Source organism: Archocentrus centrarchus, chromosome 20 (genome assembly GCF_007364275.1).
Source record: "Archocentrus centrarchus isolate MPI-CPG fArcCen1 chromosome 20, fArcCen1, whole genome shotgun sequence".
In the NCBI taxonomy this organism is placed as follows: Eukaryota; Metazoa; Chordata; class Actinopteri; order Cichliformes; family Cichlidae; genus Archocentrus; species Archocentrus centrarchus.
The window spans coordinates 25518041-25543990 of NC_044365.1; the positions used below are offsets into that span (position 1 = coordinate 25518041).

The following is a 25950-nucleotide window of genomic DNA, read 5'->3' on the forward strand; positions in this document are numbered from 1 at the left end:
AAGGGACACGGTACTGTTTAACGCCGGAGTTGCGAGACGGGCGCATTTTTCTTGCTCTTTTGTACTGCACGCGAACGTTTTAAAGTGAGGAGGAGGAAGACATACGCAGGGATATGGCGCAAACCCCGGGTGCGCCTCCTCTGTGCGCTTCAGAAACGGTGTGACGTCAGGCGGGCAGACAGATGCGGAGGTCAGTGAGTTCACTGATTTCCCATATTACAGAAGTCATTGTAACTTCATTTACACGATATATGCCCCCCCCCCCCCCCCCCCCACCCCCGCTGCAAATTAGCGCCATTTATGATTGCCGTATAACTTTTTTGTGTCAAGGATCTTTTCATTAGGACAGAAATATGGTTATGATGCGCAAAATGTTGAATAAAAATACCTGCTATGGGGCCCCAAGATTGTGCTCGAAACACTTAGTGGAGCCACAAAGCGCCTATGTTTCATATACAGAGGAACCCAATAATCTACAGTGGGGGGAGACAGATTATCAACCAAAAATCCAGAAAAAACACATTACAAAAAAGTTATAAATTGACTGAGTGAAATAAGTATTTGATCCCCTACAATGCAGCCAGAACCCACAGATCGGCTGTGTGCCCATGTGGCACAAAGATTACAAGCAATCAATCAATCAATCAATCCTGATATGTATAAAGCAACCTCCAACCTCTCCACCACCACGCACAAGACCAAAGAGCCGTCAAAGGACATCAGGGACAAGTTTGTAGACCTGCGCAGGGCTGGAATGGGCTGAAAGACCATAAGCAAGAAGCTTGGTTAGAAGGTGACAGCTATGACAGCTATGCAATTATTCGGAAATGGAAGAAATATAAAGTGACTATCAATCGCCTTCGGTTTGGAGCTCCATGCAAGATCTTATGTCATGGATGAGGATGATCATGAGAAAAGTGGTAGATTAACCCGAAACTACACAAGAGGAGCTTGATAATGATCTGAAGGCAGCTGGGACCACAGTCACCAAGAACACCATTAGTAACACACTACTCTGTAATGGATTGAAATCTCACAGCACCCCACTCAAGAAGGTCCGTGTACAGGCCCATCTTAAGTTGGCCGGTGAACATCTAAATGATTCAAGTAAGGCTTGGGAGAAAGTGCTGTGATCAGATTAAACCAAAATTGAGCTCTTTGGCATCAACTTGACCTGCCGTGTTTGGAGGAAGACAAACCCTTAGTATGACCCAAGGAAAAAAAAAACCACACCATCCCCCCAAGGCAAGCTTGGCGGGGCAAAAATTATGCTTTGGGACTGTTTTTCTGCTAAGGGTACAGGATTGAGGGGCCAATGGATGGGGCCATGTACCATAAAATCTTGGACAAGAACCTCCTTCCCTCAGCCAGAACACTGAAGATGGGTCTTCCAGCATGACACTGACCCCAAATATACTGCCAAGGCAACAAAGGAATACCTAAAGAAGGAGCACACTAAGGCCATGGGGCGGCCTGGCCAGTCTCCAGACCTCAGACCTATAGAGAATCTGTGGAGGGAGCTGAAGCTTCAAGTTGCCAAGCATCAGCCAAGAAACCTTAAGGATTTACAGAGTTTCTCTAAAGAGGGCTTTCAAAAATATACAAATGCAAGAGATGTAATTTTATATATTATCTTCATTTTGCCCTTTACCAACTTTTGATCCAGTGAACGGCAGTTCTGCTGCAACAATCAGATGGTTGAGTCAAAAGTTGCCATAAACAACATGGAAAGATCTTTTGTATCAACACTTCAGGCTGGTAGTGGTAATAAAGGTGTGGGGGATATTTTCTTGGCAGTACCACTTTTATTGTGTTGTTCCTGACCATGTCCATCCTTTCATGACCACAGTGTTCCTATCTTCTGCTGGCTGCTTCCAGCAGGATAATGCTGGACAGTAAGTTCACTGTATTCCACAGTACCCAGTTCTCAATCCAATAGAGCACCTCCGGGATGCGGTGAAACAGATTTGCATTGTGGACGTGCAGTCAACAAATCTGCAACATCTGTGTGATGCTCTCAAAATCTCAGAGGAATGTTTCCAGCACTTTGTTGAATTTGTGACATGCAGTATTAAGGCAGGTCTAAAGGCAACAGAGGGTACTACCTGATTCAGTGGTTGGTGAGTATATATGTAGTTAATGGACAGTTCTTAGTAAGTAATACATTATTGGTGTCATCTTGCTACTCGTAATGAAAGAAAACTAGAATCAGCATCATCTGTTTGACAGCATACAGCTAAATCTGCCAGAGTTGAGACTTCATGTGGGGCTTACAGTGTTGATCGATCAAGCAAACACACTGCAGTTATAAACTGAAGGTAGATGGCGCCATTGCTGAGGAACTAATTCAGAAGTCCTGAGGAGGGGAAAAAAAAAAAAAAAAAAAAAAGACAGAGAGAGAGGCCAGAGTTCATTTATTAAAAGTAAACGTTCAGAACACAAACCTAAATCTGCAGTTCCCTAATTTGAGTTCAGTTTTAACATTCATGGTACAGTGATAAAAAGTAATGAAAACAAAAAAAACCCCAGCTACACATTATTCCATTCAGTGATGACTTCATGAACACTTTCAAAGCTTAAGGCAAAACCTCAACTCAAACCAACAAACTCCTCAAACACAGCAAAGCTGATTAGACTCTCATACTGTAACAATTGTACATGTCAGTGTATAAAAGAAGTAGAAAAACAATCCATGAATATAAAGCTATTTCAATTATTTACAGAATATCTGTCATATTATTTGTAATAAGTATAGCATGTATTTCACTTTCAAAGTTTCTGTTTGAGCAGCTGTGTTGGTACATTTCAAGCCAGTTGTTGTCACAGCCCCCCAAAAAGAAGTTCTTTGTATCAGCTTGTAAAATGGTTTATAATTTACATTAATTTCCTCAGTGACTTTAATGGCAGTTTGTGGAGGGTGGACATACAGAACCATATGAAACTGACAATAAGACTGGAAATAAGTCTTCCTCCTAGAGCTTTAGGTGCTGATCTTTTAGTATATGACAGTGTCCAGACTTGGTGGTTCTGATCCCCGTCATCAGGTGTAAACCAACAGGCTGGTTTTAAAGGTGTAGCTCAGCTGTAGCGACTGCTACGACTGTGGCTCCTGCGCCTTGAAGAACTGCGACTGGACGAGCGGTACGACCTGCAGACAAAAGAAAACGTTTTACCGTTGAGGCACTGTAGAGGTGTGGACAAAGCACAGACGTTTTGAGGAAATTTCATGAAGAAAAAAAAAGAAAAAAAAGAAAAAGTGTGCACATACGTACACAGAAGTAAAAGAAACGAAAAGCACAGATGTGACTTTCAACTCATTTTAAAGAGTACATCTCAGTGTCAAAGCACAATAACACTCAGCCGCAGGACAGAAAGATTTGAGAGGGTGAAAAGGTTGAAGTGAGACCTGCCACATTGTTAGTGTCTGTCAGAGTTCACCTGGGAGCTCAGAGTCTTACCGTGATCGGCGATCTGAGCTCCTGTAGCTGTCACTGTGTCTGCGCCCTCGTCTCCTGCTCACACTCCGACTCCGACTGGAATAGCTGTCATAGGAGTCTGACCTGCATTAACATCCAGCCAGATGACAGCACAGGTATTATTTTGGGACTAGCAACAGAATGACTCTGAATTCAGTGATGACATCTAGAGCATTAAAACCCATTTCTGACAGTTACAAATACAGCTCAAAAGTAAATATCAGGGCTCCACAAGCTTAACTTTAATGGAACTGGTTCCTTACGTACACATTCATCTGATTTCTAGGTCTATTCTCAATAAGATAAAATTATATTGCACTTTTCTTTTTGTTTTTAATTCTCAGCATACTATGCTGTTTATGCCCAAGCTTGAGACTGTCAAGTTGCCTTTTCTACAAACAATTCTACATGTCTAAATGTGACTCAGTGTCCTCACAGACCTGGATCTCCTGCGGCGATTATACGAACGACTTCTGGAATTACTTCTACTGTACGTCCGGCTGATGGGAACAACGGAAAACACAAAAAACACAGGTTTAACTTCAAGATCATAGGTTAGGAACTGTAAAACGAAAACATTGTGCACACATTTATAAATGCACCATAATGCAACAAAGATGTGTTTTGAGATTTTGCTTAGGAATCTGTGCAGAAATATAAAATGCCAAATAAAGAATCGTCCCCATCAAATCTTTTATTTGCCCCATGAGTGTTTCAGAGTGTACCTGTGACTCCTGTAACTTCGGTATGTGCTGCTGCGAGAGCGTGATCGTCCTCTCCCACGTCTCCTCCAACTCCTGCTACGGCTCCTAAAGGATTAACGATGCTGTAACTTAGAATTTGCTCAAATCTATCAATTTACTAAGATTTAAAGATGATGTCTGCAAATCATTGTAGTGTTTTAATCTCTCGTACCTGGAGGAGTAGCTGGAGCTGCGGGATCTACTTCTGGACCTGCTGTAGGAGTGGGACCACCCTCGGGAGCGTGACCTGTGACTGGAAACAGAGTGGGACTTTCTAGACACAGACCGGGACTTCTTTGGAGAGCGTGTGCGAGATGTTCCCTTTGCTTTCCCCACAGAGGGCGATCTCTCTTCACTGGAGCTCTCCTGGTTTCTAGGCCTCTGGTTGAGTCGTGCAGTCTTACGGACCTCGTCGAACAGAGATCCCGGTCGGACGCGGCTTTTGCTTTTTATCTCCATTCGGACTCCCTGCATGTTGAGGGTCTGGCTCTCTTGAGTTTGGACATTTTTCACAGTGACCGGGGGTGCATTCACATTCTGTACAGCTGACGTTCCTTTCAGTGGCCTCCATTTTAAATTGATTACAGTGGCAGTGGGTTTGCCAGCGGTTGCTTTGTCTTGCAGTCCACCAGCTGTCGTGGAACTAACAGCAGACTGTTCTTTGCTGTGAGGTAAAGCGTTGTCATTGCTTTCCATTTCTGAAGAGTTTGAGGAAGATTTTAGGGTCAGTTCAGGGGCGCTGTCGTGAGAATCACGTGGGACTGAAGGTTCAACAATTTTAACATCATGCTCCGGGGTGCAAATGTCCATATCATCTAATGGCTCTTGCTCTTGGACACTTGACAAGTGAGAACTGCTGGCGCTGTTCCTGTTGGATGACTCTTGATGAGGTTCAGTGTGCTCTGTGTTTTTGTTGATACCTTCTTTTGTTCTCTGTTGCCCCCTTTCTTCTCCTCCTTCTTTAGTAGGATTACAACTTACATTTCGGTCCTTTGCATTCATATTATTAACACCAGGACTTTCTTTAACAACTCTTCTAGGACTATGCCTCTCCCTTTTGGATTCATCTTCTTCTTCTTCCTCTCCAAACTCTAAAGGTGGTTGCCAGTGAAAAGTCTCTTTCAGCTTCTGAGGTTTTCTCTTAGTTTTCTTGGTTTTGTCCTTACTGTGATGGGAACCGCCTTTATTCTCACCTCTCCTTTTATGTTTATGCTTTCGTTTAGCTTTCTTCTTGCTCTTGTGCTTCTCTGGCTCTGCAGCCTTCTCATGATTTTCCTCTGACTGACCAGAAGCTGCCAGAGCATTCCCTCCCTCAGATGTTTTTCTGGAAATCTCATATTCTGATTCTGAACTAGCCTCCCCTTCCTCCTTTTCAGAAACAGCTAATGCCCTAGCTGTTAAATTTTCAGAGTCACTTTCCGAATTCCATCCAGTAGTAGAAGATAACTTCTTCTCCAGAAATTCACTATATTGAGCCACCTTTTTCTGTATTTTTAATGGGAGAGCACTATTGCTCTGGCTCACCTTATCACTGTCACTGTCCCATTCAGACCTGCTATTAAAGTTCTCCACTGGCACTGAACTGTAATGTTTTCTCTCAAGATCCTGTGAGCTGCCCTTGTCTTTTATTTTCTCCACAGACCCACTGATATCAGGACTGCGCTCACTGTCTGTCCTGTTCTCTGATCCCGAGTGAGCATCTTGACTGCTGGTCAGTGAAATGTACTTATCTAAATTTTTTATTCTCCTCAGAGAACTGTAGTACTCCTTCCACTCCTTGTCTAGTGATTTCTTCTTTCTGCTACTTGTTTTCTGGGACTGTTCAGACTCTGATCTGCTGTAGGATGATGACCTGCTTTTGTGCCGATGAGTAGATCTGGACCTGGACCTACTATAACTTCTACTCTGTGAGCGACTGTAAGAACGGCTGTAGGACCTGCTCCTGGATGAGTTACTGTGTGAGTGCTGTGCAGGTTTGTGTGCTTTGTTACCTTCAGAGTCACCTGGCAGAGACTTTGGTGTAGCTGAAGTCTGAGCTTTTTCTGCTGCAGTATCAACTGCTTGCCCAGTTGAGGAAATGTTACTGGGAGCTACTTTAGCTTTAATTTCCTGAATATGGATGTAGGATGGTTTCCAGGGTTTCTGCCCTGGTTTCCAGCGTGAGGGAGGAGGGCTGTCGCTCAGTGGGATCACAGGGACACTTTCAGGAGCTGGGACAGCAGGCAGTCTGGGGACAGGTGTGACTTTGCTCTCTTGAAGCTTCTCATTCACAGGGATCGTGACATCTGGCTTGCTTGTTTTTTTCTTTCTTGGAGATCTGGAAAAACTTCTTTTTCTGGGTGGTGACAAAGATCTGGATCTGGATCTGTACCTGGACCTTGATCTAGATCGGGACTGAGAATAGGTCCAAGATCTGGATCTAGAGAAAGATCGCTTTCTAGATCCAGACCGGCTTCTAGACCTTGAGTAAGACCGAGACCTTCCTCGAGATCTGGATCGACTGGACCTACTGTAGGACCTAGAGTAGGATCGGGAATCCCTGTATGACCTTGAGGACCGCCGTTTCCTTTTGTGTGAAGAATGATGCGGACTTGAAGAAGAACGAGTTGGAGAACGAGATCTTCTGAATGCTCTCTCTGCAGATACGGACCTTTCCCCATCTGACTGGTAAGGCTCTTGTGGTTTGCTCTTGGAAATCTTCTTCTTGCCATGTTTCCGTTTTTTGGCCTTCTTCTTGTGTTTAGATTTCTTCTTCGCCTTCTTCTGCTGGCACCGCTGACTGGACCTCTCAGAGCTGCGGTCTGAGGAATGCTCTGCAGACCGGGACCACGCAGAGTCACTTCTGTCATCCCATCTGCTTGAAGAATGGTCATTCAATCTGTTAAGTCAAAAGATGCATGAAAGAAAATAGAGGGGAAACTAAAAAAAAAAGAAAAAGCTGGGAAGTAAAATACTCAGTCGTACTTGTCTCCTTTGCTCCAACGCTCGATGCTTGGGGGTTGATAAACTTTGGTTCTCTTCATTTCTTCTTTCCAGTGCGGTGGAGTTTCACTGCTTCCACGCTCCTCTACAGAGGCAGAGCGTGATTTAGACCTTGTAGGAGTGTGATATCGCTGTCAAAGTAAAAGATAAAGGAGAGAGTTGATCTCTGCGTAATGTCTTGATATGGAGAATAATCATGCAAAGTTTCATCAAAATCTTTCAAACCATTTCTTAGATATGAAGTGGACATGAAAAAAGAAAAAAAAAAAAAAAAGATTTAACCATACGACCTTGACCCCATATACAATCCCAACTTTGCTTTGGTCATAAGCTATCTAACCATGAAGTTTGAGTGAACACTTCAATGGACACCACCCAGACGCCCATGGGTTTTTATACGGCCATTGAAAATAATGCATAAAAATGTAGGTTAGGGAATGTCCTTTCTTAAAAATTCTCTTCAGTTTTATCTTATGAACCTAGACTGGAAAACAATTTTATGAAGTGCATAATTGCATATGCATTATATTAGCAATCTCTGATCTTACTATTGTTCCTCTGCCTCTGATCTTCCGTCCAGACTTGGACACCGCTGGTTTCTGCTCAGCTGGGAGAGTTGCTTCTTCCTTATCAACTCTGAAAATTAAATTTGAAAATGAAATCAAATTACAGCATTTACTCTATTTACTTAGGTGTGTGGCGTTCACGGCATACACTAAAAATATTCCTATGAAAAACAATATAAATGAACAACTTAGAACTGACATTTCTGTTTTATCTTCCTGAGATGGCATGTCCCGTCGCAGCAGGAAGCGGTTTTCTGGAACTGGTGGGATTTCCTCTGGTCGAACAACAGGCTTATCTCTCTTCCCACCCAGCTCCTTCTCTTCTTCCACCTCATTCTTTTCCTCCTGTGTCTCTCTTTCCACAGGACTGTGAGAGTAGTTATGATTTTGTTAGGAAAAGCAAAAAAAAAAAGCTCCTAAAGCTGTTAATGTTGAAATTTATAGAGCCTCAACTGGCAGAAAACTGTGACAATACATGTGATCATGAACAAGGATAATCATAACTAAATAAAATCACCTTTGCTTAGAAGGCAGAGTATCTGCATCTTTTTCCTTCTTTAACTGCCTCCTTTTCTTTTTGGATCGTTTACTTTTGGACTGTCTCTTTTGCTTGTGATGTCTGTGCTTTGCATCAGATTCACTTTCAGACTCCACTGAAGAGAACTGGGAGGACGAGTCATGGGAGTTGAGGGACGAGTCAGCAGAATGGGAAGCTCTTTTCCGCTTGCCTTCTAGCACTGCAGGAAGAAATATAACAGAATGCATGAAAATAAATTAAAATTCCCAAGAATACTTGACTGGTATAGTTAATAAAAGAAGAGGGAAAGCTCAGATGCCAGGAGCCGTTTTCAGGGTGGTATGACACAAGTACAAGAAAAGCTTTGTTTGCTTCTTCCTGGTATGTTAGAGGCAATGAAAGCAGCCCTGGCAAAGTCAGGTGGGCTGAAGCCAACTGAACTCCACAGAGATCACCTCGCTGATCCTCATTAAACAGAAGATCCAGTTACACGCCCCATGCTAATGCCGGTGGGAGGAAGACTCTGGCATCCAAATGCCAACAGAATGAGCATGAGCATAAAATATGACCCAGTTATAATCACAGGCAATGCACATTATTCCTCACTGGAAACAAAAACAAAAAGAGCTTATAAATGTGTAACCTTGTGTACAGATCATCTATTCAAGCTTTCATATTATAAGAAAACTTACACACTGGCTGGGTGGCAACACATCAAATCTAAACAAAGGTGAGATTTTAAATGAAGTATGTTTGTATTGTAATTGTGTTCTGTATTTTCTCAGAGACCAAAGAGAAAATCCTATTTGAATACAATTCTCCAAAAACTACAGTACCCAGGATGTGTTTGGGCTTTTCATCAGATTTACTGATCAAAAACCTTTAAGACAAACCAGATCAGTTACTGAATATACCATCGTTTGCAGACTTGGTGATCAGCTGTCCACAGTCAACCACTCTCACATCAGCGTAGGGTCTGCTAGCAGAATCAGTCTTCAGCCCCTCAATCTTCTTTATCACTTCAAATCCGGAGATGACAAGACCAAAGACGACGTGGACTCTAAACAGATGCAAGACAAGTTCGAAATTACTTTCAACATAAAATTTATTATTATCTTACTTCAAAACCACGACAAGCCCCCCCCTCAATCAACTTGTTCCTATGAGAAAAGGCATCCTACATCAGCACAGTACATTCAGCTCAAGTCTGAAAACTACCAAAAGGGTTGTAATCTACTAATGCCTGGCAACTACCAGTCGATAGGGAAAATTAGTATTCCCTGCACGGCTACAAGTGGTTGCTGGCAGTCACTGTGAAATTAATTGGTAATGCAAGCCTAGAGACCAACACAATTTGCCTTCAAAATAAAAGTTGTGCCTTACCACTGAAATTAACACATTTCAAAACCTGCACCTTTTTTTTTTTTTTTTTTAAACCTTTATTTTACCAGGTAAAATGTTTGAGAACCAGTTCTCATTTACAAACATGACCTGGCAAACTTTCTCCATTTCTGGCATTTTCACACTCGTCAGAGTTTCACAAACTGTTTACTGAGTAGTTGGTGAGTGTCTGCACACAGGTGTGTATCTTCCATGCAAACTATGGGCGACTCTGGCGATCTGCTACTGACCAAAGCAATCGCCAGAAGGTTTTTGGTACAGCAACCTCTTTGTAAACAATTTCACACAAAGCCAGAAAACTGGCCAACTGGTCCCTAGGCCTAACATACCTTAATAAGAGTTTAGTAACACAGAGAACTAATTATAGTTGTTGGGATGTCTGCTTACTGTAATTCAATCAATATCTTGCTATTTCCTTTTATTGTAATTAAAAATATATATATATTACATAAAAATACTTTTAAAGTCTAATTTTTAGGCGCTCTAAAGGAAAAAGAAACAAGGAAAATATATACAGAATTAGACCTACCCATCAAGATGAGGCGCCATCTTAGTTGTGCTGATTATGGATAATCCAGCAGTAAGCCAGGTGGAGAGTCAACCAAAGGTAGAGGCAGGGACATGAATAGAAGGAAAAAAGGAGAAAAGAATGAGAATAAACAAATACCTCCAACAAAATGGGGATGCTACTGTACCACAGCGAAAATCTCAAAAGGAATTGTGCGACAAACCTTTCTTTAATGACATCTGATTGCAAATCAATTTTGGAAACACTCAACAGCAGAGTGTGATAAATTACATTATCATTTTTGCTTGCGAGTCAATCAGTTTGCACAAAAAAAACAAACAAAAAAAAACAATGCTTCTACTTTTTCACCTTCAGAAATTTGTAATCATGGCAGAAATGTCAATCTTATGTACACAACCTGTTTTCGTGATAAAGGAAACCAAATAACATGAGCCACCTTAAGCCATTTGTGAAATGTTTAAGCATGTCCAAAATAAACACTGTACTGTGCAGAATGTTTGCAAAGACAAACTACTCAATGATAAATACAGTCAGGAGAGAGAGAGAAACACAGCCTTTGAGACACATTACCTTGGAAGAGCAGGATGCTAGAGTTTCTGTAAATTTTACACAAAAACGGCAAGAGAAAAAATGTAACAATTGTAGGTGAAAAAAGAATGAATCCAATGTTTCTCTGCACTTTGAAATCTAACTGCACACAGAGGAGGGGACTGCTGATGGTCACACAATGACAAATTCTACTCTATAGTTTCAAAACAGAAAAAAAAAAGAGACAGAAAGCAAAAACTAATACAAAATTTTATAAAGAATGACAGTAAAATAGTAGGGGGGAGGGGGGTTAAGTTAAAAAAAAAAAAGTTTTAAAGTTACTCACATGAAAAACTGTGAACCGTTGGTGTCCTTCCCACGATTGGCCATCGACAACAGGAAGGCTCTGTCGTGTTTGAGAGTGAAGTTCTCATCTGTCGGGAGACGAGAGAGAAGGTGCTAGTGTTAATAAAAATATTCATGGAAAAAAAAGCGTATTAATCCATCAAACTTTTACGCTGTCTCACCAACCTATCCTTCCATAAAGTCAGCTGTTACACAAAAGGTTTTATTTTGGGCCAAATATTACTGTAGTCTGTTACTAAAGCACCAAGCCAGAAAGGATTAGACACAATTACTGTTTCCAGATGAAAGGACACCATATTGGTTTCTGTTCATATCATAGTTACAAAGGGATCCACTTGCTGACATGTGAAACATGTTGCATGCATTTCTCAAAGTGAACTCTTTATCTTGCAAAAGCACATCACAAGTGTGCTCTTGCAAGGCCACCAGGAACTAAGTCTGCAAGTTGTATTTAGATGTTTATATGTATGTTTATATGTAGCTCTGCGGTTCACCATCAGTTTAGCAGGGTGACACAGGCTCTGTCTCTGAATGCTTTCCAAAGTTAGAAAAATAAACAGACAATAAAGGCTTCTGATTTTGAAAAAGTTGTCGGGACCAGTGATTTAGGAGATTCTCAGTGACGCTGGTCAGTCTCAAAAGGAGAAGTCACTGCCTACTTTGAGGTTCCAGCTTTAAACAGCAGCTACAGCTGTAACAGTAATGCAGGGTGGTGTTTTTCAAAGCACCTTTGTGAATAACAGTCCACGTAATGTCCAGAGTAAGACTTAACAGAATGATAATATACAGTATAAAAGTGATGAGTGGAATAACTACTAAAGTTAAAGGTTTTCAATGCCTCTATTTTTGTTATACCACATCTGCACACACTACATCCATGTTGTAGCAGCGAACATAAAGTAGTCTTGTTAAGGAGCAAAACCACCTGCTTCTGGCTACATGTCCTGCTAGTTGGTTAAATGCCACTTATTTAACATAAATAACTAATTTGAGCAGCCAGAGGCATTAGGGGGGAAAACCCTTCGGTACAAATGCGCATACGTGACGTTGCGAGCATTTGCACTGCTTTCACTGACTGAGGAAGGTGGTGGGGACGATGTTGACATGGTGTTACGGAGCTGTGTTCATCTCTTACCTTTTCATTTTGCAAAAGACCACTCTATAAATAAGAGAATAATGTTGAAAATTTTAGGCAGGAAGATTGTAGCTTTCAGTTAAGAGAATGCCTACTCTCCATGCTGATTTGATAAAGCCTACTACTGTTACTAGATAGAAGAAAGAACTATACAATGGAAATGTGAAGGTCATTGGAGTCATACATAGGGCAATTCACACACACACAAAAAAAAACCCCAACAACCTATGCAACATTATATTCATGCTTTTTTTTAGGATATGTCATTATTACATTATTAGATAACTTAATATTCAAAATACCTTCAAAGTAGCCTCCATATATGGATTCCCCTCCTCTTCCATTTCCTGCAAAGATTAATAAAGTAAATTAATAGCAGCTTCTTTATGTCACATCAGAATAATTGTGTGTAGATGCTGAGAAGGTGCTGTCTCATCATCAAAAACAGCAGTGATTCGTGTTTATTGGGCTCATTTTTTGAAGCGGCTGCCATGTTTAGGAAACAGTCTCCTGGATTCCTGCCATAAACACCCACAACAAAGCTGCAAAAGTGCATGTTTACGGTATGTTAGCACTTTGATGAGATTAAAAGCTTTGATCAGTTTTTACCCATTTTAATTTAGGTTGTAATTAATGTTATTACTGAAAAACATTTTCTACCTGGAGAGCATTTAATCCTTCTTAACCCAAATGAGAGGCTTTTTTCCCCACTCATAAGCTGTGTTCTGCTCTGCTGCTTTTCATTAGATTTTAGACTGAAATAAACAAACTAGCAAATTAAAAAAAAAAAAAATAAAGTCAGCATTGTATGAACACATTTTTAACTTTTAAAGTAAATAGGGGATTACAACATTACCTTCAGTGAAGTCGCCTCCCTGAATCATAAAGTTTTTTACAACTCTGTGAAAGGTAGAGCCTTTGTAGCACAGCTTTTTCCCTGTGACTTTCCCAGTTCGCTTTTCACCTGCAATGACACGCGTGTTAGCTGAGCTCTCATCAAAAACAAAACACTCAACCTGCTAATACAAAGTGCTTCTGTGTTTACTAGATGGTTTTAAGAAACACAGGTCTTTAATATTGCCACAAATAAATGAAAGCCACATTTGGGTGGTGGCTTTCAGTAAACTATATCCCTTTGGTAAGGCATCCTGTTGTTACTCCCTTGGAGGACTGCCAAATTCATTAATAAATCTTCCACTGGACCAATACTAACCGGGGACACAATACTGGCCCAAAGCTATTACCCTCCAGAGTCCCCTTACTCCTGGGGTGAGAGGACGTGAAGGCAGGATTTAATTAGATGTGTTGAAGGGGGCTTTCAGCAAAGAGAAGGCTGTGTGCTCAAATGAAAAGCTAAGCTAAAGGGTTTAGTATTATACTTCTTTGGCTTCAGCACTGTTCCAAGGGTTTGGTTTCCTTTGGTGTGAGCTGATCCAGTTCTAAAAGGACACATTAGAAACTGAGAAAGCGGCAGCAAACTGCACCAGCCGAATGGTGTGTATTACTGTTTCACTGATGTGTCGTCTGTACGTGTGTTGGTTCAGGAACAAACTAATGAGCCTTTTCCCATGTCTGCCTTTGCTGCCATCGCATTCCCGTCGGCCAGGTGAGGTGAAAAATGAGATGGAGGATCGTTCAGCTATGTGTTTGCAGATTTATGACTCTCTCTAGGCATACTACTGCTTCTACAGTAGACTCTACCCTGCCCTGTGGGATGAAATATCTAGGGAGTCCGACTAGCCACACCATAAGTCATAAAACAGCTAAAAAACAAAGGTGATTTAGGTTCTTTTTTGCATTATTTTCATTTTGTTTCACTTATTTAATAATGCTCTTGCCTCAGCAATTAGCTATACCCTGTTCAGCTGTACTCGTGTGAGGACAAACAGATAAGGCTGTCAACATTTGTGAAGCGGCACGTAAAAGCCAGTCAAAGACGCAGACTGAATCCCAGCTGTGCCCAAAAATAGCCAAGCAAAGACATAATCAAGAACAACCAGGCTTTCCAATGTTTGTTATCTTAATTTCACTGTCTACAAACATCTCTCAAAACCACATCTGAAAAAATGTAGTTTATTGAACACTTTGATACAGAAACTGAAGCTGTGAGGGGCAAACCCCCGCTCAGCAGCCAACATGCCTGGGGGTGCGACCTGGCCAGGCAACCAGCAAAATTTGTCCCCTTAATGCTTTATTCATGCTACCACAGTTTTGTCCGTTTGTTGAAGTATTTGCGTGTTGAGAGCCTACGGAAAGGAGTTTTTAACCACTGCAAACGGGCTCCTGTGCAGTCCTCAGAAATCCCAACTACATGTTGTTCAATGTGCATGATGCTGAGTGTCGGTCAAATGCTGATTGGTTGAGATGTGGGCTGGAACAGGGAGGAAAATGACATCAGAGTTCACCAGGAACAGGAGAAAAATGAAAGGAAAAAAAAAAAAAAAAAAAAAAACATCATCAAGGATTAAGAAAATAAAGCATGAGTGGCCACTTCTCATTGTTTTTAACACTTGGTTTCACTTCAGCTCTTTGTGTGTTCAACTTTGCTCTCCTCTGGAGCTGACTGATGGACCAACAACAGCACAAGCAAGAGCAGGCCACAGACGGTACCACATAACTATACTCCCAAAAGTATTCACTTGTCCGCTGTCACACACATATGAACATGAGTGACATCCCATTTTTAATCCAGAGGGTTTAGTATGATGTCGGCCCACCCTTTGCAGCTATAACAGCTTCAACTCTTCTGGGAAGGCTTTCCACAAGGTTTAGGAGTGTTTATGGGAATTGTTGACCATCCTTCAGGAAGCCCATTTGTGAGGTCAGACACTGATGTTGGACAAGAAGGCCTGGCTCACAGTCTTCGCTCTAATTCATCCCAAAGGTGTTCTATTGGATTGAGGTCTTTATGGACCTTGCTTTGCGCACTGGTGTGCAGTCATGCTGGATCACGTTGCCATCCCCAAACTGTTCCCACAAAGTTGGGAGCATGAAATTGTTCAGAATGTCTTCAAAAGAGTTCCTTTCATTGGAACTAAGGGGCCAAGCCCAACTCCTGAAAAACAACCCGACACCAGCCCCCCCTCCCCCTCCACCAAACTTTACACTTGGCAAATTACAGTCAGACAAGTACTGTTCTCCCGACAACTGCCAAACCCAGACTCATTCATCAGATTACCAGATGGAGAAGCGTGACTCGTCACTCCAGAGAACACATCTCCACTGCTCTAGAGTCCAGTGACAGCGTGCTTTACACCACTGCATCCAATGCTTTGCATTGCACTTGGTGATGTAAGGCTTAGATGCAGCTGCTCGGCCATGAAAAACCCATTCCATGAAGCTCTCTACACACTGTTCTTGAGCTAATCTGAAGGCCACATGAAGTTCAGAGATCTGTAGCAAATGACTCTGCAGAAAGTCGGTGACCTCTGCACACTGTGTGGTGCCATCAGTAGAAGCAGTCTGCATGCCTAGGTGCTTGGTTTTATACACCTGTGGCCATGGAAATGATTGCAACACCTGAATTCAATTATCTGGATGGACGAGTGAAATCTTTTGGCTATGTAGTGTACTTTTGACACTGCTCCCATCTGAAAACAGATGCTCTCTATAGGTAGACGGGCAGTCTGTAGCTGCCAATGGACTGCCAATGTGCTACCACTGCTGAACAAAAATTACCCTCTTAGTGATGCTGGCAAGTCTTCAGCCTTTAGCCTGTGGCAATACCAGTGTCAACTGTGATCGATTCACAGTTTCTTGTAAACCTAGTGGCGTATTTATTGGAAGGTTATTCATTTATGAACATGCAACAAGTAACTATCTCTCTGCATCATTATTAAAGCACAACAATTAAAATAAGGAAGGTTGACTATCTTCAAGTTAAAAAGTCATCAAAATGAAAGACACGTGAATTAAATCTTACTTTAATTTAGATGTTTTCAAATTTTAGGGAAACAAACATTTTTAAAAATTACAATTTTGGATTTTAGCCTGGTTTTCGCGTGCTGCGTCACATTTTATTTAAATTATTTAAATATACAATTCACTAAACACTGCAAAAACATGACATTTGAGTAAAAGATATTCTTGAATGAGTATTACTCACCAGTGCACAAACAGAGAAAGTTTTTGCTTGTCTTGGGACAAATGTCTGAAAAAAGCTGAAAAACTATACGCCCAACTACAAGACACAAAAGGAGGGAAGAAAAAAAAAATCAGTAAGAAATGGGAAAGAAAGTCAAAAAAATAACCTAAGAACTCACATATAAAACAATGGAAAATAATCTTCTATTAGGTCAATTAAGATTTACAATTAAGTAGCCAAGTGTTACTGCATACAAAGATGGTGACACTTAAACATTATATGAACTTCTGTGTTGATAATGGCAAGTCGGACACTATTCCACACTGTGAGGGAAAGCTGAGTCAATTACATTTTTAAGGAGGTGGCCACTAAATGATCTGGTCCATATTTGCATTCTCATCAGCTATCAGGGATAGGCTTCTATAATAACCATTCAGCACAGATGAAGTTAAAACCAAACCAGTCTACCAAGTTTATGCAGCACTTTCATTTTTGAAAATGAATATCAAAACCTCGAGCTACAAAAACAAACTCCACATGTAACATTAATTTAAATATCATTTTTTTTGATGATGATATCAGTTTAAAGTATGGAAGTTAAATTAGGCTGTTTACATGATTAACTAATCCCTCCACCTGTAAATTGATAAAGAATTTCCTTACTTGGCTCCCGGTTGAGCTCCACATCAAAGTAACACTGAGGGCGGTCTTTCACCCCCATTGTGATCAAAGTCCAGATGATCTAAAATGCAAAAACAAAAGAAAGAAGAAAGAAGCTAAGCAGAAAAATAATGCTGCTCCCCTTTTTGTATGCGAGTTTAAGCCTAGAGAGACACAGGACAATGAAAAGAGCCTGTATACAAACGGAGAGACTAAATGACAGCAAAGAGAAACGGAAAGGGGAGGAGAGAGCGATGGTAGGGGAGAGGGAGGGCGAAAGAGAGACAAGTCTATGGGGAAATACACAGACTATGCAAATCCAAGCAGAGCACACCACAGACTCCTCACTGTATATTTACTGCTCTATAACAAACACTGAAATGTCACCGCTCCTGCTGAGCCTGGTTTGTAACATTAATTATATCCTCAAAGTGTATCTACAGCTTTTTAGTTTGAGCACCTTTGATTTATATGTGGACAAGCACCCAGTAAACAATGAGAACAAACACCATCAACAGATCCCAATGTTTACCCTCATCACGTGACAAAAATTATCACCAAAAAAAAAAAAAAAAATCTGTTGCGTTTTCAAAACCATGCCCCAACTTGTTTCAGTATCAGTGCTCTACTACTAAGCCGTGAAGAGGAAAAGCACAATATTGTCAGCCCAAGCACTGCATTTTTTCATCACAACTACAGTACAAGGAAATGTTTGGAATTTGTGTGGGTGAGTGGACTGAGCTGTCAAACAGCTTTACAAGTAATGAAAGTGCAACACGGTAAAGAAGCAATAAATAAATAAAATCAACTATTCAGCAATGTCTGGGTTAATTCAACATTTCTTCTTTTCATTTCCGTGCTTTGTGCTGGATATTTCTTCAAAATAAAAAAAACAACAAAAAAAACCCAGCAGAAATGTGTCTGAGAGTTTCTGCAGCCAAACAAGCAGAACAAAAAGATTACTGTGCTCAACTTCACTTCCGGCCACTTAAAGCACCACACCACAAGCTTTCAGTTGATAGAAACAATTACCGAATAATAAAACGGCAACACAGAAGAACACGCTCTGAAATACTGTGCTGTGAAAATGTATCTGCCTCCTTCCTTATTTCTTTTTTTGTTGTTGTTGCTAATTTGTCACAGTTACATGTTTCAGATCAAACACATTTTAATATTAGACAAAGATAAACCGAGTAAATACATAATGCAATTTTTAAATGATGATTTCATTTATTATAGGAGAAAAAAAAAATTTATCCAAACCTATACCCCTTCATTAAATAATGAATTAACTGTTATTAACCACTTTTTTTTTTTTTGGAATGCTGGGTTAAATTTCACTAGCCACACCTGGGCCTGATTACTGCCAGACCTGTTGAATCAAAAAGATCACTTAAATAGAACCTGTCTGACAAAGTGAAGTAGGCTAAAAGATCTCAAAAGGCAGCAGATCTAAAGAAACAATCTAAAGAAACTCAAGAACAGGTGAGAAACAAAGTCACTGACATCTATCAGTCGGAAAAGGGTTTCAAAGTCATTTCTAACATTTAGGGACTCCAGTGAACCACAGTGAGAGCCATTATCCACAAATGGACAAAACTTGGAACAGGGGTGATCCTTCCCAGGAGTGGCTGGCCTACCAAAATTACTCCAAGAGCACAGCAACAACTCATCCAGAAGGTCACAGTAGAATGCAGAACAACATCTAAAGAATGGATTTCAAGATTTAACAATAAGAAAGAGACTGGGCAAAAACGGCATCCATGAAATAGGGTTAGGGTTAGGTTAGAAAGCCCACCTCTGAATGGGTAAAACAAAAATGTAAAAAAAAAAAAGGTTTTGGAGTGTCCTGTCAAAGTCTGGACTTATTAAACAGGCCGTTCATACTCAAAAACCCTCCAACGTGACTGAACTGAAACAATTCTGCAAAGAAGAGTGGGCCAAAATTTCTCCACAGCGATGTGAAAGCCTCATTGCCAGTTATGGATGGTTGATTGCAGTTGTTGCTGCCAAGGGTGGCACAATCAGTTGTTCGGTTTAGGGGACAATTACTTTTCCACAAAGGGACAGGTAGGTTTGGATAGCATTTTTCCCTTAATAAATAAAATCTAGCAAATACGCAAACATTTCTGGCACGATGATACAAATAATTTCCTGAGAGAAAATTTGGAAGAATCAGTGCAATAAATTAATAAATAAATAAAACTTAGCTGTTAAAGGGGTATAATGGGTAAGTATAATGAGGACTAACATAAGAGCTGCAGTGTTAATTTATTAGGTCGCCTTTACTGGATGGGGATTTTACCCCAGAACAGAAGCAGAACTGGCAACTTGATAAAGACGTGAAACTGGAGGCATCTGTGCAGTTATTACACAGGAGGAAGGAAATAAATGTGTGAAAAATGATAATACTGACTCTATACACACTCGCCCAAGGGGCCCGTCTCTTCGGATAAACAGAGCTGCATTATATTCATAGCATAAGTCGTATCATATTACTAACCTTGGCTGTGTTTGGTTAACGAGGAATGGCACCGGCATGAACTGTGAAATTTTGGCTGCTACAAATAGAAAACAATAACCAACTCAGAGAAGTCCCTCTACTACACACCTCTTTAGATAATTAGCTTACATGTCGTGCAGACTATAGTAACCAATAAAGCGGATGCTGTAAATCCAGACTGCTCACAGAGTCGGCATTTATGAAACCAAGAATCTTGTATAGCACGGCACGCATTGTAGCTCGGGTTTATCTCAAAACAAGCTAAGGTTAGTGCGGGTTTAAGCCACGCTGAGAAACTACTATATGAAATTTCCACGGGCTACTACAAGAACACCATTACCACAAACGTTAGCGCTTTTCCTGCACGGTGGAGCTAACGGCTAGGAGCTGGCTAAGTTAGCTAAACAAATTACGCAAACACTGACTCGGCTGCTGTGGCTGTTAGGGTTTAATACAGCACTGAAAATCCCACTACAGATTATCAAAAGCTATGAATAATGTAACTTACCTCTGTCCAGTAGCTAGCCAAATAACCAGCTAGTCACTGACGGTCGGCGATTAGCATGTGTGTGCTAACTTGCCCTTTTTTTAAGTGAGCAGGGCTGATCAGAAAGCCAACCGAGTAGTTTTGTCCCTTACGCCTCGCCGTAGAAGATTTGTTGTGGTTTTGTTGTATCAGGAAGCAGATTTCAAGTTAGCTCGCAGGACTAATTTGGATTTAATGTCGTAATATTCTGTTATAATTCGCTATTAAGGACGGCTCTCTATTTCGATCACTGATTGCGTTTGTACCGTGAAGCTGGGGCGGGTTTTCTGCCTTGTTATGGTGTATTTGCTTTTTGATAAGCTGCATTAGTCAGCTAACCTACAATAGCTAAGGGACAAGGTGCAGCATGAAACACATGATAATGAGGTAAGCTGCAACAACATGTCACGAATGTTTGAACTGCTTTAGACTAAAAGCTCAAAGATTTCCAAGTGGTGTTTAACTAAGGAAAATGAGCAGACTGTACTAATTTTAAACCTACGCAGTTTTTCTGTTCACTTGCCATCTGTTTACACCAACTAAAACTAATAGTCTGCAACGTAATGTTTATTTTATTATATTTATTGAAGTTAGAGAGGTGGCGATTGAATTTAACCGTCATTGTGCTGCTGATTGTACAGCATTACTGAAAGCAGAGCTGTCACAATATCGTGACCAGTGCAGTGGTGATGGACAGGCTGACAGATGAGGTCAAGCAGGAGTCTCTGTGGATTATGGTGCTTGCAGGTGACATTGTGATCTGTAGTGAGAGTAGGGAGCAGCTGGAAGAGAGCCTGGAGAGGTGGAGGTATGCTCTGTAGAAGAAGAATGAAAGCCAGTAGAAGCAAGACAGAATACATGTGTGTGAATGAGAGGGAGACAACTGGAAAGGTGAACATGCAAGGAGCAGAGGTAGTGAAGGTAAATTAGTTTAAATGCCTGGGGTCAGCCATCCAAAGCAAGGGACAGTGGATGGTAGAGGTGAAGAAGAGGGTGCAGGCAAGAAGGCGCAAATGGACACGAGTGTCGGGGGTAATTTGTGACAGAAGAATAGCAGCAAGAGTGAAAGGAAAGATTTACAAGATGTGGGTGAGACCTGCTATGATGTGTGGATTGGAGATGGTGGCACTGACAAAGACAGGAAGCAGAGCTGTAAATGTTAAGATTTTCATTGGGAGTGGTCAGAATGGACAGGATTAGAAATGAGTGCATCAGAGGAAGAGCTCAGGTTGAGCAATTTGGAGACAAATTTAGAGACAAGGCTGAGATGGTTTGTAGCTGTAGTGGTTGGATAGGGAGCTGCCTGGCAGGAGGAAAAGAGGAATACCATGGAGAAGAAGGTTCATGGATGTAGTGAAGGAGGATATGCAGAGGGTTTGTGTGACAGCAAAGGATGCTAGGGGAAGATGATCCACTGTGGTGACCCCTAAAGGGAGCACCCAAAAGGAGAAGAAAAAATATTGTAACCAAAATAACTCCAAATAATCCACATGAAGTATATTATTGTAACTAAATTAAACAATAATATACATAATTTAATAAAAAAGAAAATGTAATGTAAAAATGTTTAATTTGAGTTCAATTTGAATTTGAGACTAACAGCTCAGTATATTTAATTTAATTTAATTTGTCTTATTAGCATGATACTAATAGTATTTACACTGCACCTCTATCTTAAAAAATCAGGTGAATTTTGTATACATGTTTGTTCAAATGCTATTGAAATATAATTCATATAAACCTTGTTGAGATAATTTGTTAGTCTTTTCAGTTTTTTCAATTTTATGCTTAAGTCATATTTTGAGAGAAATTTCTATATTTTTTTTTGTAGTATGATGTAGTATGTGTGTTCATTTATGCAAACAGCACGTCAGCATAATGCAGTACAAAACAGATTAGTATTAGGTACTGATCTCATCTGATCAATATGATAACAGTAATCTGATGTTGCTTTGTGCTCCATGTAGGCAGTGTGTTCTTCATGGACCGAGTGGATCATGTCTGTGATCCTGTTTGCCTTTGTGGTTCGGGTCAGGGATGGACTCCCCCTGTCAGCCTCCACAGACTTTGAGCACAACCGAGAGCTCCAGCAGAGGAAGCAACAGATTAAGACCATCAGCAAGGCGCTGTCCCACTTCCCCAACAGAGGGACCATTAAGGGCCAGGAGCTCAACATATAGTAAGGAATAGTTAGGACTCAGGAAACAAAAAGCAGCAGCAGTGGCAGTAGACAGATTTGTAGCAGCTCGGCTAACTGCAAAAAGAAAAAAAATGCACAACACACAGCCTAAAGCAACCCAGCATGTATTTGATTTTGTGATACGGAAGACATACGCAGTGTTGTCCATGTGAACAGAGAAGCATCCATGTCACACTGTGCCAGGCTGTTTGTTTACTAAACACCTTTTCTCCTCTCACCTGTTCAGCTTCGTCTCTTCAGAGGGTGTATCCTACATGACTGTGTGTCACTGCAGCCTCCCCGTTGCTAAAGCCTTCTGCTTCCTGGAAGATTTGCGCTGGGAGTTCACAGCATGCTTCAAAAGCGCTGTTGTTGCCTTGGCAGCCAGGCCATATCCATTTTTGGAATTTGGTGAGGGAAGAGAAATTTTGTCATGTAGATTTGATTCTGGATTGGGTTTTTTTTTGTGTGTGTGTGTGTGTGTGTGTGTGTGTGTGTGTGTGTGTGTGTGTGTGTGTGTGTGTGTGTGTGTGTGTGTGTGTGTGTGTGTGTGTGTGTTTTGCTAAATTAACATGCATTAAATGACAAATCAATTAATTTCTCTTAATTTCTCTGAATCTTGCTGCCAATTGACAGACAGCACTATTCAGAAGCTGAAGCAGCAGTACAACCACAGCGGTGGCCCAGCCCTAGAGGTGACTTTGGCAGAAGTCCAGGAGGATCTGAGGATCCATCCACCTCAAGTAATAAACCTGGATGAGGTGGAGTTTACTAATGGCACTGCAAATGGGCATATGGAGCAGAATCCTGGAGCTAGTAAGACTTAAAGCATTTACAGTACAGTAGTGTGCTAACTTCCTTTGACAGTAATATGAATTCTGTGACTGTAATGCAGAAATGAGGAGAGTTCTTGTCCTTTTTTTCTTTTTTTTGCTCAACAGGTCAAAATCAGAGACTGGAACCAGTGACAGCGCCGGGCATCCTCTCTCTCGTCCTTAATATCATGTGTGCATCTTTGAATGTTATCCGTGGCGTGCACCTCATAGAGTACACGTTCCAGGTACGGTCAGTGCTGGCATCTGATCATCTGATAAATTGTTGTTCATTTACTTAGGAAATATAAATTGTATTCAGAGCAACGGTCATAAGCTATGACTTCCTCACTTGCATAGCAAAACAGTTTGTTCAAGTCAGGATATTTGGAAATAGCATTGCATAAGCTAATGTTAATTACTGATTAGGCAAGCTGGCTGAACTGACCGCTGTGCATTAGCATTTTGCTGTGAGCTCTGAGTTGTTATCATGAGGTATGCACAAATGGTGTGAATTAATTTGAAATAAATGCAGTAGCAGACTGGGACCTGAATGACAAATGAAAGTTGTTTTTTTTTTTTTTTTTTTTTTTTCCCTTTTCACAGGATGATTATGAAGGCATTTGGAATGTTGTGGCATTTCTCCTAGCATTTGCTTGCTGTGTTTTTCAGGTAAATAGTTCACACACTAACACGACTCTTGATTGCAGACAGAAATGAGCTCATGACGGTCGTTTTCTGATTCTCCATGTGACTTGCTCTGTAGTGCCACCTCTACCTTTTCCACTCATCTCTGAAGAAACTGAAGTGCTTCACTCTGTTAAGCGTGATCGTCCTATGCAACTTGCACCTGCACGGCTTGAGAAATGTGTGGCAGCTCCTTTTCCACATTTCTGTTGCCACCTTCTCCACCGTCCTCACCCTGACTCGCAAACTCCAAGACAGAACCAGTGACTGTGGCGTCTGAGGAGCGCAGGACAGTTTCATTTATTGCACTGCTCCAGTTTTCAGTGCAAGTGAGAAACGGTGGAAGTAATCGGCTCGAACCACAAGATTAACGAGGATGTCTTGTGGATTTTTTTTAACAAAAGATTGAAAAATTCCAATAACGGGCTCGTATGTTCTCATATAAAGTATGTACCTGCAATTTGTGTACATTGTTTTCAAAGAGAATACAGATAAACGCAATGATTTCTGGATCCTTAAAATGATCTGTTTAACCTCAAACCAGGAAGAAAATGCACATGAAGAACAAAAACTGATGAATCCCAGTCAAACCCAAATTTTAGAAAAAGTTTTTAAAGAAGATAAAAGAAGTTCTTGCAGTCAGGGTTGCTGACCAAAGTTTTTCCCGTTATGTCACAGTCCTAACTGTTAAAGCTGTGGGTTTGTAATTGTATGCATTTCTGCTCACACCCAGCTCAGTATTTCTGCTACTGCAGACCACCGATTAGCTTTTCATAAACATTTTATACCATTCAGTCACAGCGAGTTAAAATTGATTTCAGTCGTACTTTTCCCAGATGGTAAGAGAGTCTATCCTACATTAGTAGACACATGATACCTAAATTATTTAATGGAAAGTATAAAGTATAGTAGCCAATGTTATTTTTTTTTTTTTTTTTTTTTTTTTTAATAACTTGCTCTATAGGCAAAGAAAAAAATTCAGATATGTAAATATAAAGCTCTGGGTTGTTTTCTTTCTGTGTGGCAGTGCAAATATGGTTGATTGGTTTGGTTTATTTTGATATATAGTTTTATAGTCAGTGCTCAGCACCGGGTCGCAAAGGTTTACATATAAGGGCTCCGTTATTTCTTAACAGTCTGTTCAAAAAGGGAGGGTATTCATATGTTCAGGTATGGTATGATGTAGAGACGTACTAAGAAGATTGTTTCTCTTTATCTCCAAAATTTAGTTGCACCTTTTCTACTGATCTCTGCGTTGTGGTAATGTAAATGTGGGTTTGTTTGTTTGTTTTATTAAGCCTTAGCTAAGGTTAGCCTTAACTGTTCTTTCTGAGGTCTGTACTATGAAGCGAGTTCAAGATACCCAGGGTACTATATCTCTAAAGTTTGACCCATTTGGAGTCAGGAAAGGAAGCTGGCAAGAATACCGACTGTGTAAGTTAACAGATTTATCAATATCATAGCTCTCTCATTAAGACACCGGAGAACTGGATGGATTATAATTAAGTATTTCATTCAATTCATGTTTAAAAGACCATATTATTTTTTTTATACGTTTAGCTGCAGCCTTGGATTAAATCTAAAAACAGAATTCAAACATACAGTAGGCTTTGTCTATGTGCAAATTTGATATAAGATCAGCAGTTACAAAGAGGTGCCCTGTTTTAGGATTAATTATTGATGTTCATAGAACAAAAACATTGTTGTAAAATTGTTTGCTGCCAACAGAAGAAAAAAGAAATCAAGGAATAAACTTGCATCTAACAATCTCCATTAATTATTGATGCTTAGCAGGGAAGCACAAAGAAATTAGATGCTATTAAAAAACTTTTGAACCTCCTACTGTCTGTGCTCAGAGGTCTCAGGGATTTTCCAGAGAATTAATTGGTCAGTAGGCAGTGGTTTTGTACCTGCTGATCTCTAACCTGGAGCATAACCTCCTCTGGAGCAAATTAGGTTTGCAGCACAAGATACCAGGGCGATACACCCTGGTAAGAAGTGAATTACCTTCATAGTACAGAAACCTCGGGTTAACCCTGAAGTCATCTCTATAAGACTAAATCGTGCTTCATTGTACAGGCCTCTGGGGTCTGGTACACCCACCCATACAATTCACAAAGACATAGATGTACAACAAGCAGCATCTTATATGGATATAAATGAAATTCATAGACAAGAACATGAAAAATGACCTTAAAACAGAAACAATAATCCTTCTTTGTATTGAACTTTTTCCTACAATAATTAATTATTCTT

The 25950-nt window shown here is 40.6% G+C and overlaps 2 protein-coding genes across 6 annotated transcripts; one reads left to right on the forward strand and one right to left on the reverse strand.

Annotated features, from left to right (window-relative positions):
• Nucleotides 1-2397: 2397 nt before the first annotated feature.
• nktr (natural killer cell triggering receptor) lies at nt 2398-20138 on the reverse strand. 5 transcript variants are annotated; one of them, XM_030756068.1, is made up of 17 exons: nt 19999-20138; nt 16991-17069; nt 16349-16423; nt 13100-13207; nt 12546-12590; nt 11089-11176; nt 10215-10244; nt 9199-9344; nt 8285-8504; nt 7967-8134; nt 7750-7837; nt 7184-7332; nt 4392-7073; nt 4202-4285; nt 3917-3976; nt 3459-3560; nt 2398-3148 (listed from the first exon to the last, which is right to left on the reverse strand). In XM_030756068.1, exons 2-17 carry the CDS (start codon nt 17046-17048, stop codon nt 3079-3081), a joined length of 4173 nt encoding a protein of 1390 aa, XP_030611928.1. In that variant the 5' UTR covers nt 17049-17069; nt 19999-20138; the 3' UTR covers nt 2398-3078. The 5 variants fall into 5 exon arrangements, with proteins under 5 accessions (XP_030611928.1, XP_030611926.1, XP_030611929.1 ...); XM_030756066.1 differs by having other exon boundaries at nt 4392-7097; XM_030756069.1 differs by lacking the exons at nt 16349-16423; nt 16991-17069; nt 19999-20138 and adding an exon at nt 12244-12267 and having other exon boundaries at nt 4392-7097; nt 13100-13170.
• Nucleotides 20139-20147: 9 nt separating this feature from the next.
• On the forward strand, nt 20148-24602 carry sec22c (SEC22 homolog C, vesicle trafficking protein). Its single transcript, XM_030756072.1, has 7 exons — nt 20148-20403; nt 21984-22195; nt 22443-22606; nt 22832-23011; nt 23137-23255; nt 23614-23679; nt 23774-24602. Exons 2-7 carry the CDS (start codon nt 22014-22016, stop codon nt 23972-23974), a joined length of 912 nt encoding a protein of 303 aa, XP_030611932.1. The 5' UTR covers nt 20148-20403; nt 21984-22013; the 3' UTR covers nt 23975-24602.
• The last annotated feature ends 1348 nt before the right edge of the window (nt 24603-25950 follow it).

What these genes read in the sequence shown, in the direction of transcription:
- sec22c (XM_030756072.1), top strand. Translation starts at nt 22,014, where the DNA reads ATGTCTGTGATCCTGTTTGCCTTTGTGGTTCGGGTCAGGGATGGACTC. An exon ending in ATATCCATTTTTGGAATTTG is followed by an intron (nt 22,607 to 22,831) that starts GTGAGGGAAGAG and finishes GCCAATTGACAG; the next exon opens with ACAGCACTATTCAGAAGCTG. An exon ending in GGAGCAGAATCCTGGAGCTA is followed by an intron (nt 23,012 to 23,136) that starts GTAAGACTTAAA and finishes TTTGCTCAACAG; the next exon opens with GTCAAAATCAGAGACTGGAA.
- nktr (XM_030756066.1), bottom strand. Translation starts at nt 17,048, where the DNA reads ATGGGGGTGAAAGACCGCCCTCAGTGTTACTTTGATGTGGAGCTCAAC. An exon ending in AACGGTTCACAGTTTTTCAT is followed by an intron (nt 10,245 to 11,088) that starts GTGAGTAACTTT and finishes ATCCATAATCAG; the next exon opens with CACAACTAAGATGGCGCCTC. An exon ending in CGAAGTTACAGGAGTCACAG is followed by an intron (nt 3,977 to 4,201) that starts GTACACTCTGAA and finishes TGTTCCCATCAG; the next exon opens with CCGGACGTACAGTAGAAGTA.